Source organism: Mytilus californianus, unplaced genomic scaffold (genome assembly GCF_021869535.1).
Source record: "Mytilus californianus isolate M0D057914Y unplaced genomic scaffold, xbMytCali1.0.p SCAF_12, whole genome shotgun sequence".
Taxonomy (NCBI): Eukaryota; Metazoa; Mollusca; class Bivalvia; order Mytilida; family Mytilidae; genus Mytilus; species Mytilus californianus.
The window spans coordinates 28,197,894-28,217,284 of record NW_026262604.1 but is presented as its reverse complement, the minus strand read 5'-3'; the positions used below and the strand labels follow the sequence as shown (position 1 = coordinate 28,217,284).

At 33.4% G+C, this 19,391-nt stretch overlaps 1 protein-coding gene across 1 annotated transcript; it reads left to right on the top strand.

The window, feature by feature from the left end:
* The first annotated feature begins 7,550 nt into the window (after positions 1-7,550).
* LOC127721639 (uncharacterized) lies at positions 7,551-17,677 on the top strand. Its single transcript, XM_052228413.1, has 8 exons — positions 7,551-7,659; positions 8,589-8,752; positions 10,153-10,277; positions 11,836-11,984; positions 12,570-12,630; positions 14,231-14,390; positions 15,224-15,359; positions 16,687-17,677. Exons 1-8 carry the CDS (start codon positions 7,569-7,571, stop codon positions 17,034-17,036), a joined length of 1,236 nt encoding a protein of 411 aa, XP_052084373.1. The 5' UTR covers positions 7,551-7,568; the 3' UTR covers positions 17,037-17,677.
* The last annotated feature ends 1,714 nt before the right edge of the window (positions 17,678-19,391 follow it).

Genomic DNA, 19,391 nt, shown 5'->3' with positions numbered 1-19,391 from the left:
GCTGCTCATTGGATGTTTTAGCAATACGATGGGAATTCCCCAGGAAGGACTTGTGTGCATATGTTCTAGTTACGGCTATTTTGAGGAAACCTGTCCACTATATAGTACACTTCCCGATTGAATTGAACAAAATCGACAACGCAATTCACGTGAAGTAGAACAGGCATTTTGACGTCTTGTTAAATGTATTCGAAATCTATAAAAATAAAAAATAAAACAACTGATGATCAGCTCATTTCTCTAGGGCCAGCGGGGTTAATTATGTATGCCATGAACATATAACATTGTATGCTAATTGAATTGGAGGAAAACCTTATGTTTATTAAGGCCTTACTTCAAATCCAGGAATAAAGCTCAGCGCACGCCGACTGTCAGGATTTGTGATCTCAGGCAGTTCAAATTGACTAATTAGAAATCAAATGCAGAGTTTGAAGAGGTCGTATTATTCCATTAATGAATATACAATTGTAATAATATTTGCAAACTGTTTCGTTTTTCTGAAAATCCAGTAACTAGGTCAAATTGCCAAAAACACTTTTCAAATTCATAAATAGATTTTGAAAAGAATAAATCTAATAAAAGGTTCATATATTATTCATAAATGTCACTTGAATTTTGGACATCAGGACATTGTGTTATATATCAATATACAAAGGTGACCGACTTCGGGTTATTGTGCTCTATGTATGAAGCTATCCAACATAAAGAGGGATGATCATTGTTCATTTGTTCAAGTAGAACTGGCATGCTCAATTGGCATTAAGGACATAGATCTATGACGTCTTCAAATATAATGCCCTGAGGTCATGGATGATCTACATTGATTCTTAAATGTGCGATATATCATTTATAGTTTGATATACACTGAATGTTTAGTTCACGACTGCATTATTGAAGCTATTAATAAACTATGTAATTTTGCATGAACAAAATACCAATCATTTAGAACACACAGTTTCTTCTAGATAACAACTAAGAAATAGTGAGAATTAAATAACATGAAAAAACAGATTTGAATGAAAACACCAAACAAAAATGCAAAGTTAACATACAAAAAAAATAAACAATCGAAACGAAAAATAGACACGAGAGAAAAGCACAGCACCTAAAAAACCTTCTTGTCCATGATCTTCCTTTCTGTAAAAGTAATTGTCCTAATATTTTAAGTTGTATTTACCTTTCATAATGAACACACACACCAATAGTGGAAGCAAGCACAGTCCCAATTGTCAGTGAAAGAAATATACGTAAAATATATCTTAATCCCATGGTGATCTGTGACAAGGAAATTATTGACAATATAGAAAAAAAGGTAAAATATAATTTGATACAAAACGGAAACTTCAAAGTACATTATACACATTTATATCCGATTCCCATGATCGATATATGCTAAATAATATTAATTTCATCTGTGTTAAACCATAATTGAAAGCGGTGCACATGTATAGTTGTTTTTAGTCAGTATCCAGAATTTCACTGTCTGTGTATCAAATGCTTTTCTGTATATTATAATGGTTTCAATTCTGTAGATGTGCCGTGTAGCAATTGTCCTAAACAGTTGACACCTGTTTCAACAAAAACGAAATAAACAACCAACAATGCTTTTTGCCTCTTTTACTTATCTCCATGTTTATAAATTAATCATTACTTCGGTGCCTTTTGTTTAAGTATATTTGTTAAGGTTTTGTGTTTAATAAATGTCGTCTGTTGAGTAAAACCTTTTCCAACTAATTTTTATATTTAAGTCTTACGTTTCAATTTTGCTGTTACTCTAATGTCCAAGGTTATGGGAAAGTTGCAGGCTTACAAACATGTTAAACGCCACAACATTTCATGTGACTGTACCAAGTCCATGTTGTCCATTCAGAAGCCTGTAATGTATTAATTGTCGTTAATTGCTGTCTGCCCTAAATGTTTTTCGTAAATTGTTTGCTGCATACATCAAGTAGTTGATTCTATCTTTTTTGAAAATTGTTTCACATTATGTAATGCCGGGGCCTAACTTTTAATATCTTACAAAACGGTATTGATTTGACTCATTGTTGAACGCCGTACAGTGCCGTATAATTGACAGAGGTAAATGTAACCGTATGTTTGCAATGCAAGCAAATTAGAACATACTTTTAACAGAATGTCGTCTAAAAATTGATCGAATAAAACTTGAACATGTGTCTGTACTATTGTGGTTATTTTGTTATAAAAATAACAAAATTAAAAGTTAAATTATCATGCAAACTGAGTACCTCTTTATATGTGTTAAATGTTACTCTTTCCGTTATATTAGTAAAGGATTAAATGTAAATGCAGTAAAATAAATCAACAGTACGTTTGGAAAGAACAAATTCATAAAAAAATAACTTTATTTTATATATCAAAATGCATACTGAAGCTATTATAGAGAATGGACATTTCATGTAATCGTTATTTGTTCGACTGTCTTAGTGAAAAACTATACATAAGAAAAAAGCATTTATAAATGTTGTGTTTTGTCAGAATTTGTCATTCTTAACTTTCGCTGTTTCTGAAACTTTTTGTCATTTCATAAAATCTATTAATGTGTCCTTTATTTTCATAATTACTGAATACCCCGCCCACATACAGTATAGTATGTTTGTGGTTGGGTTAAACATGTGTGCGCTTTACCCTAATCCTATCACTGGGGCAGTTATTAAACACCACAACTAAAGAACAGGCTGTAACAATAAGTTGGAAGCCATAAAACATGCCAAAACTATTAACGAATTTTAATCATTAACCAACATTCTGCCCGATGAAAACACCGATGTATTGTCTTGCATATACAAATTAACATTTTCTTTGCTAATCGTGTCTTTTAATGCAAAATTTATAAGACGTTGTAAAATATACAATAGTGTAACTATCAAAATTGAGTTAAGCGGCAATGTTAAGCACAGGATAGCAGTTTTTATGAATACATGTGTGATGATTTTGAATCTTAGGTTAGATCGTTTACATTAGTTTCAGTTCGGCAGAAGCCTTATTTAATGTATTTGTAATGAATAAGATGTGTCGAGGATAAACCTTGGGTCAGATCAAATGCTCCAAAGGAAACTGTAATACGAGTAACGAGGCACTTTGGTAGAAAACCCCTCATTCAAGAATGGTACGGCTACCATTGGGGTATATAAGCAGGAGTGATTCCCTCTCTTTGTCATTCGTCTGAAGCTACAAAGACGATGTCCATGATACGTACGGTACGTGATAATTAGAGAAAGGATAAATGAGATCGTTGTCTCTTATATAGTTTCGATTACTAAGTGTAATGAAGAACATGTTGGTGCCTGTTAGTATTCTCTAATATGAAATTGCATTCATGATTGTAATGCAACAAAGGACAAGGTTGAATCCTGTTCTTTAAGACTTGTACAACTTGTAGTTTGTCAAGTATGAAGTTTACCGTACAAGACAAGTGTGTTCAATTGTAGGGTACCACAATGTACCATTAAGACAAGTCGTAGCTTGAAGGGTACCAACATGTATAGAACAAATATGAGTCTGTGTGACCAACTTGTAAGGTACATAATTGTACCAAGAGAACGAGTGACATATAGGACAAGTGTGAGTCTGTGTGACCAACTTGTAAGGTACATAACTGTACCAAGAGAACGAGTGACATATAGGACAAGTGTGAGTCTGTGTGACCAACTTGTAAGGTACATAATTGTACCAAGAGAACGAGTGACGTATAGGACAAGTGTGAGACTGTGTGACCAACTTGTAAGGTACATAATTGTACCAAGAGAACGAGTGACGTATAGGACAAGTGTGAGTCTGTGTGACCAACTTGTAAGGTACATATTTGTACCAAGAGAACGAGTGACGTATAGGACAAGTGTGAGTCTGTGTGACCAACTTGTAAGGTACATAATTGTACCAAGAGGACGAGTGACGTATAGGACAGGTGTGAGTCTGTGTGACCAACTTGTAAGGTACATAATTGTACCAAGAGAACGAGTGACGTATAGGACAAGTGTGAGTCTGTGTGTCCAACTTGTAAGGTACATATTTGTACCAAGAGAACGAGTGACGTATAGGACAAGTGTGAGTCTGTGTGACCAACTTGTAAGGTACATAATTGTACCAAGAGAACGAGTGACGTATTGGACAAGTGTGAGTCTGTGTGACCAACTTGTAAGGTACATAATTGTACCAAGAGAACGAGTGACGTATTGGACAAGTGTGAGTCTGTGTGACCAACTTGTAAGGTACATAATTGTACCAAGAGAACGAGTGACGTATAGGACAAGTGTGAGTCTGTGCGACCAACTTGTAAGGTACATAATTGTACCAAGAGAACGAGTGACGTATAGGACAAGTGTGTGTCTGTGCGACCAACTTGTAAGGTACATAATTGTACCAAGAGAACGAGTGACGTATAGGACAAGTGTGAGTCTGTGTGACCAACTTGTAAGATACATAATTGTACCAAGAGAACGAGTGACATATAGGACAAGTGTGAGTTTGTGTGACTAACTTGTAAGGTACATAATTGTACCAAGAGAACGAGTGACGTATTGGACAAGTGTGTTACATTGTAGGGTACATAATTGTACCAGGAGACCAATTTGTTCCTGACCCAGGACAAATTTGTAATAGTACACATTTGTACCAGTTGTATATATTTTAAGTAAAATAGTTTAGATAGTTTATCAGAGACCGCAAAGAGCAGTTGTATATTATATTTTGGTTCATTAACGTTAATTTATGAATAAAGTTAACTTGTTATATATTTTGTAAATAGAAAATTTTGAATCCAGTATCAAACTGGTAACGAACTCATTCTAAAATAGAAATAGACACGCTTACGTATACCCTGTTGAAAATTGTAAGAAAAGCTTTTGAAGAAATTTTTAAAACTTTTTTAATATTCAAATACTAATAAAAGTTTTATCCTAAATTATAAAAAAAGTTTTCACTAACTTGCAAATGTGAGCGAATCAAATACATAGAAAGAAAAACATGCTATTTTACAGGAAATTACAGGGAGAATAGAGAACATGGGCAAAAAAAATAATGAAAAAAATGGTCTAAAAAATTAAAGAAATAAAAAAAAGAAGGAACCCCGATCCAGACCCTCGTATATACTGTGCAAACATTTATTGATGCACAGTCTAAGTACATTTTGACAATGATCGGTATTTAAATCCGTGTGTTGTTTGTCTAATCTTCCAATCTTCTCTCTCTTCATATCAATGTTTTCTTATAAAAGAAGAATTGGAGCATTTAAACTTGAAAGTTAATTAGTCATAAATCTTTAACGTGTTAAATCGTGTAAACAAACTATAATATTCATTATATTACATATTTAGCTTTCATGAAGGTATGTTTGTGTCTTTTTTTTTCTAATTTTCACTGTACTGTTTGATAAATTTGTTATTTTTTTATTTCTATAAATGCGTGTATACATAAAACGATGGAAGAAGAAAGAAAGAAATCGTAACATTAAAAATGCGCGTACATAAACCAATCAATAAACATAATTGTGCTAAAATTAAAAGAAAAAGGTTAAAATTCCATTCATTATCGAGAATTGCACAGTGTTTTTCTTTTGTACAGTGTAAATGTACACTGTATTAACATCAGAGCTCCTCCTGCAACATCCAAAGGGTTGAATAATGTATATATAATATTAAATATGGTTGTCTGGAATTCTCATTCCGAAAGTTAATCCATGCAAAAATTGGGGGCATTTTTTTACTGTGCGGGACGTATGAACATGAAGTGTCGTCCACTTGGGTCGGATGCTTCGTTTAGAAAAACTAACAGACTATGTCTTACACAGTAGGTTAATGAAGCATTCCAATATTTATTTTAGGGGTCCATAAATGGCATGTACAAGTGAAATGTATAGACTCTACCATACACCCTTTTGATTTGTTACTGTCCAAAAGGCCTGCCCTTCATCCAGGTAGAGCTACTTTTGCAGAGCATATCTGTTTTATTTACTGTAAATGTACTCATCCTTAATATACTAGTACATGAAATGAAATAGTTTTACATAGACTTTCAATAAACAGAGAGAGATGACACCAAACTGACAATAAAACATCATAGGTCCAATATAAACAGACAGCACCATTGCAAAAAAAAAGAATTAAAAAAGATAAACAGTAATAACAAAAATATACACAGAAAAGTAAAGATTGAGTAAGCGGAACCCAAACAGAAAGCAGGGTTGAATTCCGGAAGGGTAACAAAGGAGAATGTCATGTAAGTGCTTATTTTGGCCTAAAATTTGAAGTACATCTTACGAAAGATTTTTGTCATTTTATAAACACTTAAGTGTCTTCTTCAGTCGATTAAATTAGTTTATGTAAAAGATTTGAATTGATTCCGTCATTAAAAACGCTAAAATTCAAGCTTAAATATGAAAAATCTATCAAGTGTGCCATAAAACCTCGCTTTTTAGATGGTTTTTGTCTAAAATGTAAGTGGCCGCATTCGTGTTCAGTCTCAACCTTTATATAATTATGTTATTTATTATAATCAACTACAACTGATATATAAATATTAAGTATTAACGCAAGTGCGGCCACTTCCATTTCAGACAAAACCCGTCTAAAAATTAGCACAAATACTAAAATTGTGAGGATTTTAGTTATTTTGCATGAACTAATGATGCTAGTATCTAATGTGTGTGCACGGTATTGTCAAAAACAGCCCATATTTATGTAACAAAAGTATTCTACTTTTCAATAATAGCTAGAAGTTTACATTTTTAACAAATTTGTGAAAATGCGCTATTTTGGGGTCAAAAAGGGGTCTGACCGGGCCTACTCCTTTCTTTTCCGCTAGTGACACCTATTTAGTTGCTCGTCACAAGTACACACACAGTGATAAGTCGCATTCCATAATATCACAATCAAGCAAAGGAAGGCGGTATTGTGGTTACGGGAAGTTGAGCAAATCATTGGTCATCTGTGACGGATACTCCATAACGGTCAAATCATGACGGCGTTTAACATTTACAACATGCAATCTAAAAAAGAATCCAGAAATTCGTTTTCGAAGACTTGAACTTGATTCCAATATTATTTTGCGCATGTTAACAAACAAACAAAACAAAACAAAAACAACTTACCCTCCCACACTCCACCCCACCCCTAAAAAAACCGAATTGATGTGAATATACGAAATTGTTCATTACCTCGATACTCCTAAATAATGAAATCTTCAACCAAAGAACAAGACTTTTTCTTTTGTTCTAGACAATTATATCGATCAAATAAGTCTGGTTTCGCACTTGCATATATCCATTTCCTATGCATTTCTCTCAAATAGCAAGTTTTGGAAGTATGTTTTCCCCTTGGTATGCCAGACCATATTTTGTTTGGAACGGTTTTCAATTATGAAGAGAAATATTGCTTCGAGCACTAAATCATACACCTTGAATAAAAATACCATTGAAATGCCAGTAAAAATACAAATTGAAATGCGAAAACAAATACCGTTGAAAGTCCACTTTATGATTACCACACACACATCTTGCATTATTTATTTATTTTTTTTATTGTTTTTACAGTTGACTTTTAGCATAGAACGTAATGGTTTGTAAAGGTCTAGATCTCGTTTTCTTGTCTCTGGTATTGTGGCTAACATTAGATTGGTCAAGAGCAAACATTTTCAGTCCGAAACGTAAGTATCTTATACATTTGTACAACATATGTTCAGATGTCTACGTGAGCGGGTGTCACTATACTAAAACGGGCAAGAACTGCTGACCATTCCAGAGCACCAGAGTTGGATTGGTTGATTGGATAACTTGCAAAATATACCAATCAAACAACGCAAAAAAAAATGAGAATATCACATGAACTCTAAACGTACATTGTGTAGCTAGGTCAAGACCGGTAATATGGTGACGTTCTCTCGGTATGCAGTAATCATCCGTTCAAGAATATCAACACAAGAAATAGGACAGTCGGAAATTATTCAGATTAGATGTTTTATCGTGTTCCTTACGATCTAGGACCGAGAAAAGAGGTGTTTCGTGTATTGACACTACTATACTTTGCTTGAGTACATTCGATATGCCCAGGAATTCAACGCAAATTTCACAAGAATTAACTATAAATGATGTCAACTATTTTTCGCAAAATTAGGTATGCTTTATATATTGATCCTAATACAATACTTTTTCGCCGTGTGTTAATCCAAAATAAAAAAAGGAATGAGTTTGACATCACAATTGAAATTACGTCAATTGTTTTCGAAACGATAATTGTGATCAGTAGGCATTATTGTGCGAGTTGTTGTTACGGAACTCAATAAAAACTTTTAGAAAGTTAGTCTTTATGTACATTTTCAAACGTAAAACATTTGTTTAAGGACGTTTTTGCTTCACCAAATTGAAATGTCTGCTAGCATCCACAGTTGAAATTTTAACCCGTAGTTTTGCCTACAACATACCATGGCAGCTATGATTTGTTTCCTACCAATTATTTAGGCTGGAGGAGGAGGAATAATGATGGGTGAATATCTGCTTCTTGAATAAGTTAAATAAAATAGATACATAAAGGAGCGCGTAGACAGCATATTTATGAATTATTCATTTTTTTTTGTAGTGGTTGTAAGTAGTTGTAACAGAAATACAATATCCTTTACAATAAGTAATGCTACGGATGGCGGAATAGTGTACATTCTAGGTTCAGGTCCCGGATGTAACCGTTCCACGCTCTCTGGATATAACACGTATTCATTTGATTTCTCATCTTGCAATGTTATATGGGTAAGTAGCGAGGTTAGTAATGAATGTTATTATAAAAATAAGGAGATGTGTTGTTATTGCCAACAAGACAGTTATCCACCAAAGTCCAAATGAAGTGGATGTAAGCAATTATAGGCAACTGTACGACATTCAACAATGAGAAAAATCCATACTGTACATTCGGCTATAAAAGGCACAGACATGAAAATTCATAACATACAAAACAAAACAATTTACGAAAAACGAATATGACAGACATGAACCAACGACAATCACTGAACTACAGGCTGCAAAAAATAAAAAAAAATATATCATGATAAGCTATACATTCACAATTTGAACACGTTTGATAAGTGTTCAGTTTTAATTCAAAAGTGTTAAATGAATGACATCTGATTACTATTTGTTTCCACTTTTGTTATTATGTTGTGCTGGTACACCCCTTTACCATGAGCAACACTACGTGTGCAACATGTGGAGCAAGATCTGCGTACCCTTCCGGAATACATGAGATCACCCCAAGTTTTTGGTGGGATTCGTCTTGCTCAGTCATTAGTTTTCTATGCTGTGTTTTGTGTACTGTTGTTTGTCTTTTTTCTTTTTAGGTGTTGTCAGTTTATTTTCGACGTATGAGTTTGAATGTCCCTTTGATGTTTTTCGCCTCTCTTTTACCAGGCTAGGAGAGGATTGGGCATCCGCATAAATGTTTAACGAGGCCACATTCTGTATTTAGATATGCCTGTTCAAAGCACGATAGGTATTGACTGGATTTGTAAACTAGGCAAATTTGACTGGTTGATTGTTGTTTGCTTAACGTCCAGTAGCAAATATTTCATGTATATTCAGAACGATAGAACTTTGACATTCTGCATTCAGTACATTTTTCTGTGACAAGAATAGCCATATTAAGATCAGGAGATGTGGTGTGGTTGCCCAAGAGACAACTTTCCACAAGACTCCAAACGACATGGACTGTAGGTCACCGTACGGCCTTCAACAGCGAGTAAAACCCGATGCGTATGTAATGTTTTCTACTTGAAGACATCAACCTGTTTTGAAAACAAAACATCTTTTTTTATCCTCAAGGCACTATGATAACTATCATCTCTTGTTATTAAAAGAGAGACGAAAGATACCAATGCACATTCAAACTCACAAGTCGACAATAAACTGACAACGCCATGGCTTAAAAAGAAAAAAAGGCCAACAGACAAACAACAATACACAAAACACAGAAAACTAAAGACTGAGCAGCAAGAACCTGAACAAAAAGCGGTGGTGATCTCAGGAGCTCAGGAAGGGAAAGCAGATCTTGCTGCACATGTGGCACCCGTCGTGTTGCTCATGTTAGTACAAACCCAGTGATAAGTTTAATTCGGAATGTCACATTAAACGCATAATTGAAATTGTATATTTAACAGGGGAGATTGTTCAGGATTGTTATCCAGAGGAAATCTTTGTACCAGACTGGAGACGATAAAATTATACCGATTACTTGTATAGCTGATTTAAGTGACATTACTGTACAAGCCGGCTCAAATATAGTGTAGGTATAAGATAAAACAACATTAATCAACATTCATACGTCTGTCGAAAGTTAAACAAAACTCTGAGCGAAACGGAAAGGAAAAAGGAATTTAATTATTGAAAGCGCATTTTCGACTTTTAGCACCATTCAACCGTCATCGGCTAGCGGGGCGTGCGGAGTTTGGGGGTAGCGAACGATAACATTTCGATTCAAATAAAATAGAACAAACCTCGCTCCTAGACAACGAATTGTCGATAGCTTTTCATCTGCTGCGCGTTAATAATTATTAGTAACTTTTGTCAAGTCTGCATAGCACCTAGATACGATCACATTACCCTGTGACTGTTGCTCTCAACCTGTTTGGATAGCAGCAGACACAAGATTTTGTAGTCATATTTACATAGTACCTTGACCTATATGAACTCCTTTGTGTATTTCATTTATGGTAGGTCTGTGTCTGTATGAAACATTATGGCTGTGAAATATAGATAGGGAAATATATAGCTGATAAGAATAAAATGAGAATAAAATGTTAAAAGTACTTAGCTGAAATATACATATACATGTAGTAACCGTGGTTACATTATATGCTCAAAGATACAGTCTTTAAAAGTATAGTAATCTGTAAGATTTCAACAGAACTTAACATATTAATTTTTTGGAAAATCGTCCAAACGGTATATAAACATGATAAACAAGTTTGTATTTTGACCGGAATTAACTGATAAACAACAGTCGAGCTGGATCGTAGACATAATTCAATATAGAACGGACTATAAGAACTCATTTACTCCTACCAAATATTGCAGAGTCCAACTGTATGACCAAGCATTCTGCTTTCATCTCAGGTACTGAAATTCAAATGGTATTTGCAAACGCACTGTATCCGATAGAACAATTTGAAGAAAAAAATATAAGGAGGATGAACATGCATATGGGACCAACATTTTATGACATATGGCAATGAAAGGTCGTTTTTATTTTTTTTTCTTCATCTTAAGGATGTTCGCTCCTCTTGTTTTTGAATTTTTCCCAGATATTCGGAATCCTCTGGTTTTATCTATGTAGTTCCATTAAAAATTTTGCCCACAAACCCCTACTTTTCTTTTCATAATTTTAATACATATAGTTTAAAAAAACATATTTGAAAATCTTATAAAGTCCTTGTTATTTTTTCATTGTTTTTGAAAGAAAAAAAGGTGCCAGTGTTAAATGTATGAAAAAATCTAGAGAGAATCACTTCCCGCCAAATTTTCAATGGCTTATATCTCGAAAACAAGCACAAGGACCCTTCATTTTTTTCTGCTTTTTAGTTCCTTTATTCATATACTATCAATCTATAACAGTCTTTTTAAAAGCTTGTTATTTTAAAACAGAGTAGCAAACATCCTTAACCACTTTTCTGTTGTATATACATTCTATGTTGCACATTCTACAAAACAATACACATTTAACATTGTATATATGTTAGTAAATGGCATATTTTTTTTTTAAATCTTATCACAGTAAGTTAAAACTGTATTTGTTGTTATATGCATATTATTGTTTAAATACCGCGTATTAATTGACACTATAGACCTGGTCAAGATGACACTCCTCAAACCACGACCACTAAACCTGCAGCATACATGACACTTCTAAGTAACGGAAATGATGTACGAGGTAAAATGGTTCAACTTACAGATTCTATAACTCTCAGTATAGAGCTTTTTGATCAGTATAAAGGTATTGTTCAATTTTTGTTATGTCTAATATGATATATTATGTATATTTTGATTATGTTATATCATTTTGAATGTTAATGTAAAGATGTTAAATCAATGCGCGTGTAACTGGTGACAGAATAACTGTTATAAATAGGTCAAAAGACAAAGATATTAATAGTATTAAATGTGGTGATCCTACTCATATTTAAATTCTAAGAATATTGTATCAATATAAAAAAAAGCTTAGTCTATTTTTTAAGAGTATTGTATGTTCAATCCGTTTTGTTTCGGACAACAAAAGATAAATGGCAAATCCACCTCTTTGAGTGAACACAGAGGACCATCTGAGGGCTTTACCCACTCTTCACCCACTACCACATTTTACAAATTGACCTTTTCGGGGCACCTGGGATCACATCTAGTTTTTGGTGAGGTTCGTGTTAAGTTGTTAAGTATTTTAGGCTTGTTGTCTCTAATTCCCTTTTGCCATGACATTATCAGTTTTTCTTCGACTTATGAGCTTTGAATGTCCCCGTGGTATCTCCCGCCTTTTTTCATGAAAAAAAAACATCTCGGCTGAATAATTATATATACTTGTTTGTAGGTGACTTCGACATAAAAGCCAGCATATGTACCGCATCTACTATTACCATTATCGATAGAGGGTATGTTTTGCATTAAACAACAACTGTTATTTGTGTAGACCATTAATAGTATGTGGGGAATTCCAATTTTTCAATCTTATCTCTGTTTTAGAAAAGGCTTGAAGTTATTATATTTCGTGTTTAAAACTCAAATGAACGATGTGTAACCTGTAAATCATAAAATGTCTCCCTTTTTGTAGTAAGTTACTATCCAATTAAGATACAATTGTATGTACTACGGTGGTAAATAACTCCACAAACTACCCGTGAGGGTGTCTGTTGCACATGCAGGCGATAAACCATAAAATATTACCAACATGTATAATTAAAAACGAATAAGTTAATGCCAACCTTTTTTTAGTTGATAAAAGAGAGGCGAATGATACCAAAGGAATCTTCAACTCATAAGTCGAAAACAAACTGGCAATACATGACAAAAACTAAAAAAAAACGACGATTGGCAAACAGCAGTACACAAAACACAACATAGAAAACTATAAAGACTGAGCGATACGAACCCCACCAAAAACCGGGTAAGATCTAAGGTGTTCCGGAAGGGTTAGGAGATCCTGCTCCACATGTGGCTCCGTCGTGTTGCTAGTAATGTTCATTTCACAATTGTGGACCCTTAGATTGAATAATACTCCCTCTAAAAAAATAAATAACGTGTCAATGCACTTCGAAATAGTATTCATACATCCTGTTAAAGTACCCCACTTTTAATTGATAATAAAAGAACAAGAAGTTCAGCACATTGATCTTTGATTATGATATCAGTTAAGAATGATAACAAAGCAACCCATAAAAACAAACAGTATGGGGTTTTCTCATTGTTGAAGGCCGTACTGTTGCCTACAATTGCTTACATCTACTTCATTTGAACTTTGGTGGATAGTTGTCTCATTGGCAATCAAACCACATCAACTTATTTTTATATTCAGTTTCTTAAATGCAGCAGTGGGTACGATTTTAAGTATTATGTTTCCTTAGCTTATTTAAAATTATTGCATTGAAGAACATTTGTAATGGGAAAAGATGATTACACATAAAGAATGTAAGCATAGGGATGTTCAAATTACCCCTTAAAAATGAGACTTTTTAAAACCCTATTTCAAATTGCACCGAAAACCGAGTAATGATTCTATTAATAATATAGTTCTGATGGAAATAACATTACCGTATTTGCTTTATTTCATATTTTAACTAGTATGCATATTTTTAAACTGTACTTGTATATAGGTTACAAAAGCATGATTATGTGTAGTACATTTTCCATAGGACCCCACTGGTGTTTAAAAAATGTATTTCTTGAAGAATAAACAAAGGCTAGAAAAAAATGGTAGCAGTTCCTGTGACTATAGGTGTCAGCATTTTATTATAGCAAAAACAAAGTATATATGGTCATGCGGCAAAAGTTGCTCTAAAATGCAGTTGTTATAAAAGCTTTCAAATTCTGCACGAATTAAATACGAAAGGAATGGCTCCTTAGTTTATACAAAATTTATATCTTCTACACATTGTAAAATATGAATTATAATGTTTACCTATTTTTTTCAATTTTCTTTGGAGTTCAGTATTTTTGTTATGCTTTTTTATATTTACATACACAATTGTATTACAGCTGTTCAGCAGACACAGACTTGTTTCCTTCTTTCTCAAAACCAAGAGTAGGCTTCATTACAAGCACATTCAGAGCCTTCGTACCAACAGAACAAACCGGAAGTATAGTATCCGTACAATTCTCATGTACCTTAGACGTCTGTTTAAGATCCTGTATCACGGTATGAATACATTTGAACTTGAAATTTCATTTTAATGTTTAACTATTACATTTTTCGTAAATTTCCAATGATTCTAGTAATTTAATTCGTAATAGTTTTATGTATTAAAGTTTTAATATTGAATAAAACTTTTTGGGAAGTCTCAAATTGACCAATACTACTTGTATTGATTCTCATGCACTGTATACACTTTTTGGGGGAGGGGGAGCGGAGGGTGCAAAATTTAATACATATTATAGTAAAGAAACAAATTTATCTTATTGTTGTTGTTTTCATTAATACGTATAGTTTTAAGCGGTTTTATTGGCGTGTAAACAACTTGACCATGCTCACATAAAATGGTTGCCCTCTAAAATCTTTTGGTTATTTTTGTCTTTTGGTTTCTGTCATATTCACGTATTACCCACATAAACTTTCAGTTTAATTCGGTCAATGCTTTTATGTGTCCATTAAACTATATATAAAAAAACTTCATGCAAACCTATGCATCGACATTACGTGCACATATACGACTACAACAATAAATAGCAGAAATTTACTAAAGTGTCTATCGAAATACTGTTCAAACCGTTTTTACATCTGAAGACACATTTTTGAATTTGTCAATATATGTAAATAGCTTAAGTACAGGTAAATGTAAGGCTATATGTTTTTTTTTCAATCTTTCCGTTCATTTGAGGAGCTGTATAAACTTGACATTGCATGCATTGCTTCAGTTTTAAGAAGTCATGTCTCAGAAATGAACAGCAAGCCTAGTTTACGAGATATCTTTCTTTGCTTTTAATAATTAATAAGGTCACTCAACGCAACATAGAGTTATTGTATTATTACAGACACATTGCCCGAACAGACCTGGCGGTTATGGACGAAAAAGGAGAGCACATGCAAAGCACGCCAACATTACATATGACCAGCTACATGTAGGCTCAGCACTCATGATATCTAATGACGATGGTGTGAAAATGGAAGGTGAATAATAAATCAGTGTAATATTGTGTGAGATCTCGGGTCTAATAAATGCACATGTAACCAGTGTTTAGAAATTGTATTGCCTGATAATTTTCAATACCTTGTACACACGCATGACAAATTCAAATCAGATATTATGAAATCCTAGGATTACCAAAATGTATCATGTCGGAATTGAATTCAGTTTGCGTTCTCACTTGGTTCTGTAAATGCAAACATTGCAAATTTCGCATGATGAAACTTCATGCAGGCACGTGATTTTTTAAGCACTTATATATTTCCGATTAGAACACGTACGTGTTTGCGTTCACACTTTACGGAAACGCCCACATAACATGCGCCTTCAGTCATATCCTCTTGGTACACGATGTAATTGATGAAATTACTAAATTTATTTATTATATAATTATTTAAAAGTAGTTGGGATTTGCATAAACAAACGAACACTAAAAGAGGAATACGGATGTGTTGAAAACTCCCGTTCGAATTTTCTCAATTTTCATGTTAAGTTCATTAATAAAATAAATATTTAGAAAAACATACAAACACCTTCGCGTTTAATTTAAGATATTTTAAATGCCAACAATAGATATGATAGAAGTATAAATTCTCGATACTTTGGAAATAATAAATTAGCTTCTAAATCGTTTTTTTTAAACAATTTTTTTCTGATTAGAAACTGATTCAACATCCAGTATATTTTTATAGATTAATTATCTCGAAAATTGTGTATCACTGACAGAGATAATAAGCATCGGAAAAAGTTTATTGAAAATTATTCTGAAATTGGGGATTTGAAATAAAATTGAGATTGGAAATGGGGAATGTGCCAAAGAGACAACAACCCGACCAAAGAGCAGAACACAGCCCAAGGCCACCAATGGGTCTTCAACACAGCGAGAAAATTACGCACCCGAAACTTTATATTTACTATATAAAATTATCTTTTGTTAAACATCGTAAATTGAACTCAATATTAAGGTTTTTGGTATGTGTTGTTGGGGTGCTGCCTCCTTAGCATTATATTCCATATCCTTTTATGCATGCCTATACACAGGCAAATTCACGTGAATTTTAAATGAATCTCACGTGAAATTAACGAGAAAAATGTCAAGTAAGAGTCACCTCAAACAAACTTATACGTGAAACTATCGCGAAAGTTTTCACGTGAATTGAGATTCATTAGAATTTTACGTGAAATTTACTTGAGTTTCACATGCGATTCACGTGAAATTTCCATGTGTAGTATTATAAAACGTATTTCGTCTTTTATCAAATATTAACTTTTTTCATATAAATTATATACTTGTGTGTTTACTCTTTATAGGCAACGACACAGAAAAAACAATATGTATGGAGAGATCCGTCTTTATTGGGTGTTTGATATTTATGTTTTTTCTGGTTCTCCTGATAATCTACTTTGTTGTTATGACCTGTCGTTGGAGACACAAGGCTACACAGAAAAAATACCCACAATCCATTTCCGGTGAAAAATTATATTCCGAAGAGTGTAGCTCTGTCGAAGAGCTGCAATCAGACTCTTTTCTTTGGAACAGCAACAGCAGCAACCATTCCGATCAGTACAGCTTTGATGTGGAAGAGAGTTCCGAAAGTTATACTTCTACAGAATCAGTATATTCTATGCCGCAATGTCGAAAGCATGTTCAGTTTGTTTAATTGTGATTATTACAAATGATGTTTACATAGTATAATTTTGCATATTTGTAAACTATTTATAATTTATAGAAAAGTTAATTCTTCCTCTCTATACAGATGTAGTTATCTCGGGGAATTTGGAGATGTGGTTGATGCAGCAATCCTATAGTATGCTTCGAAGAAAGGCCCATTTCAAGGAAGGCTACATAGTGTAGCTCTACCTATAGCGTTAACGAAAATAAATGTGCACGAATTCTTTAAACGAATAGCTTTAAAACTTGATATGCTTTCTTGAATTCTGTAATACGCCCATATGTCGCACACGTATGTGCTGTAAAGCTGTCGTCATCTGCTTGATGTCTACAAATTCTTGAAAAATGGCCATATAAATCGTCATAAAAATTTATTTTTAATACTTGTAATTATAAATTGGCTTTTCACCCTTCATATATGATTGGAACCAATTTCTTTTGATTTGATATTTTGATAGAGAAAGTCTCATTTAGCTAGGATTCCTGACTTAGATAAAAGTTGATTATGTCATGTTATATTTAATGGAATAAAGTACTTAACATTGCTTAGTTGATGAGTATATGATAAACATATTTATTTACCTAGTATATGTCAATATATTTTGTAAAAATAAATATCTTTTATTTTGATTTGGGTTTTTCTGTATAATATCTTTGTTTATTTTTCTTCATCTGGCTAAATACTGTAAACCAACTTAATTTGGTGGATAATTTATTTTTGCGTTTAGCCCTTTCTTACCGACTTGGCGGCGACTTATTTTCTTGATTTTCTAATTGGTGTGGTGTATTTATATAGGGAAAGGTTCAACTGATGCAAATTCGCAACAATTTAGATTCGCGTTATTTTTCTACTAGTCGTGAAAATTAGTTGGTTTTTAGTAAATGGTACCTTGATTGAACCTGTAGAATCTGCCCGACTCAATTATATACAACTATTCAAGGCAGGGTTATTCAAATGGTTTTGTGTATGCAAGAGTCATATCTATGTCAAGCCTCAAATCTGGGTCCTCTCCTTACACAGTCTGTTTGTGTAACAATTGCAGCCTTGAAGACTTAAAGTCCAGCAAGTTTGACCGATAATGCTGCTTGTTACGTGGAAAGATTGTTAATTAGAGAATGAATCTAGACTACTTTGAATTTACATCCCTTTTGGCGAGCAAACTTGTCTAGAATAACTGTTTACATATGTTCAGTACAAACCAACCGTACTCAATAAATGTATTTGTTATATACAGATACATTGTTTGTACGGATAGGATATATATGTTTTTGTGGTTTTTATAAATTATATTTACTAGGTATTATATAAACTAAACTGGTACCTACATGTATATGGTTGTTATTTGATTACGTCACGTGGGGAAAGCTGAAGCAAAACTTAAGTTAACGGCATCTGACGGTGAAACACTCTGAATCTGACCGTCAGGGGTTAAACTTACTAACGCGCGTCTGGCGTAACAAATTATAAGCCTGGTACCTTTGATAACTATTTACAGACGTGTTATATTAAAATTTTGTCTTTGACAATCATAATTTTACCACAACAACTGTAACAATATTTACTCCCGGAAGTAAGCTTCGATTATCTTAATTTACCTTAATTTCCAATTTTTTTCATAATATTTACTCCTAAAAAAACAAAAGTCTAGATCTTTCACCTTCTGTTGTGATTTAATTGGAATTCTTATAGGTCAGTGATAACCTCATATCAAAGTTCAATATATGGCATTCACATTATATCAGCTCTATAGTAAAGGCGATGCATGTTTATCAAAGATCAGTCTCCCGGGAAAGATAACATCAATTATCATCAATTATCATCACATATCATCAATTATCATCACATTTCATCAATTATCATTAAATTGATGTCTGTCATTAGTACATGTTGTTATTGATAAAACTGAAATTCTTTGGCGCTTTAATATTTTAATTTTCCATAATACAGTTTTGATGAGATTAAACGTTACAAAGCATCGAAGGAAATTCGAACTCTTCAATTTTTGTTTGTATTTACTTGTACAAACAAATTCAAAATTGGCTAAAACAGAAAGTTATATGTTTACATGAGCAACTCGAAGGGTGCCACGTCTGGAGAAGGATATTCTTATCCTTCCGGAGCACCTGAGATCGCTCCCACTTTGTGGTGGGGTTTCGTGTTGCACAGTCTTCAGTTTTTTATGTTGTGTTTTGTTTACTGTTGTTTGTCTGTTGGTCGTTTTCTTTTTAAGCCATGGCGTTGTCAGTTTATTTTCGCCATATGCGTTTGAATGTCCCTTTGGTATCTTTCCCCTCTTTTTTTACTTGTAGAAGTAAATAAACTAAAGCATGAGAGTATTATATT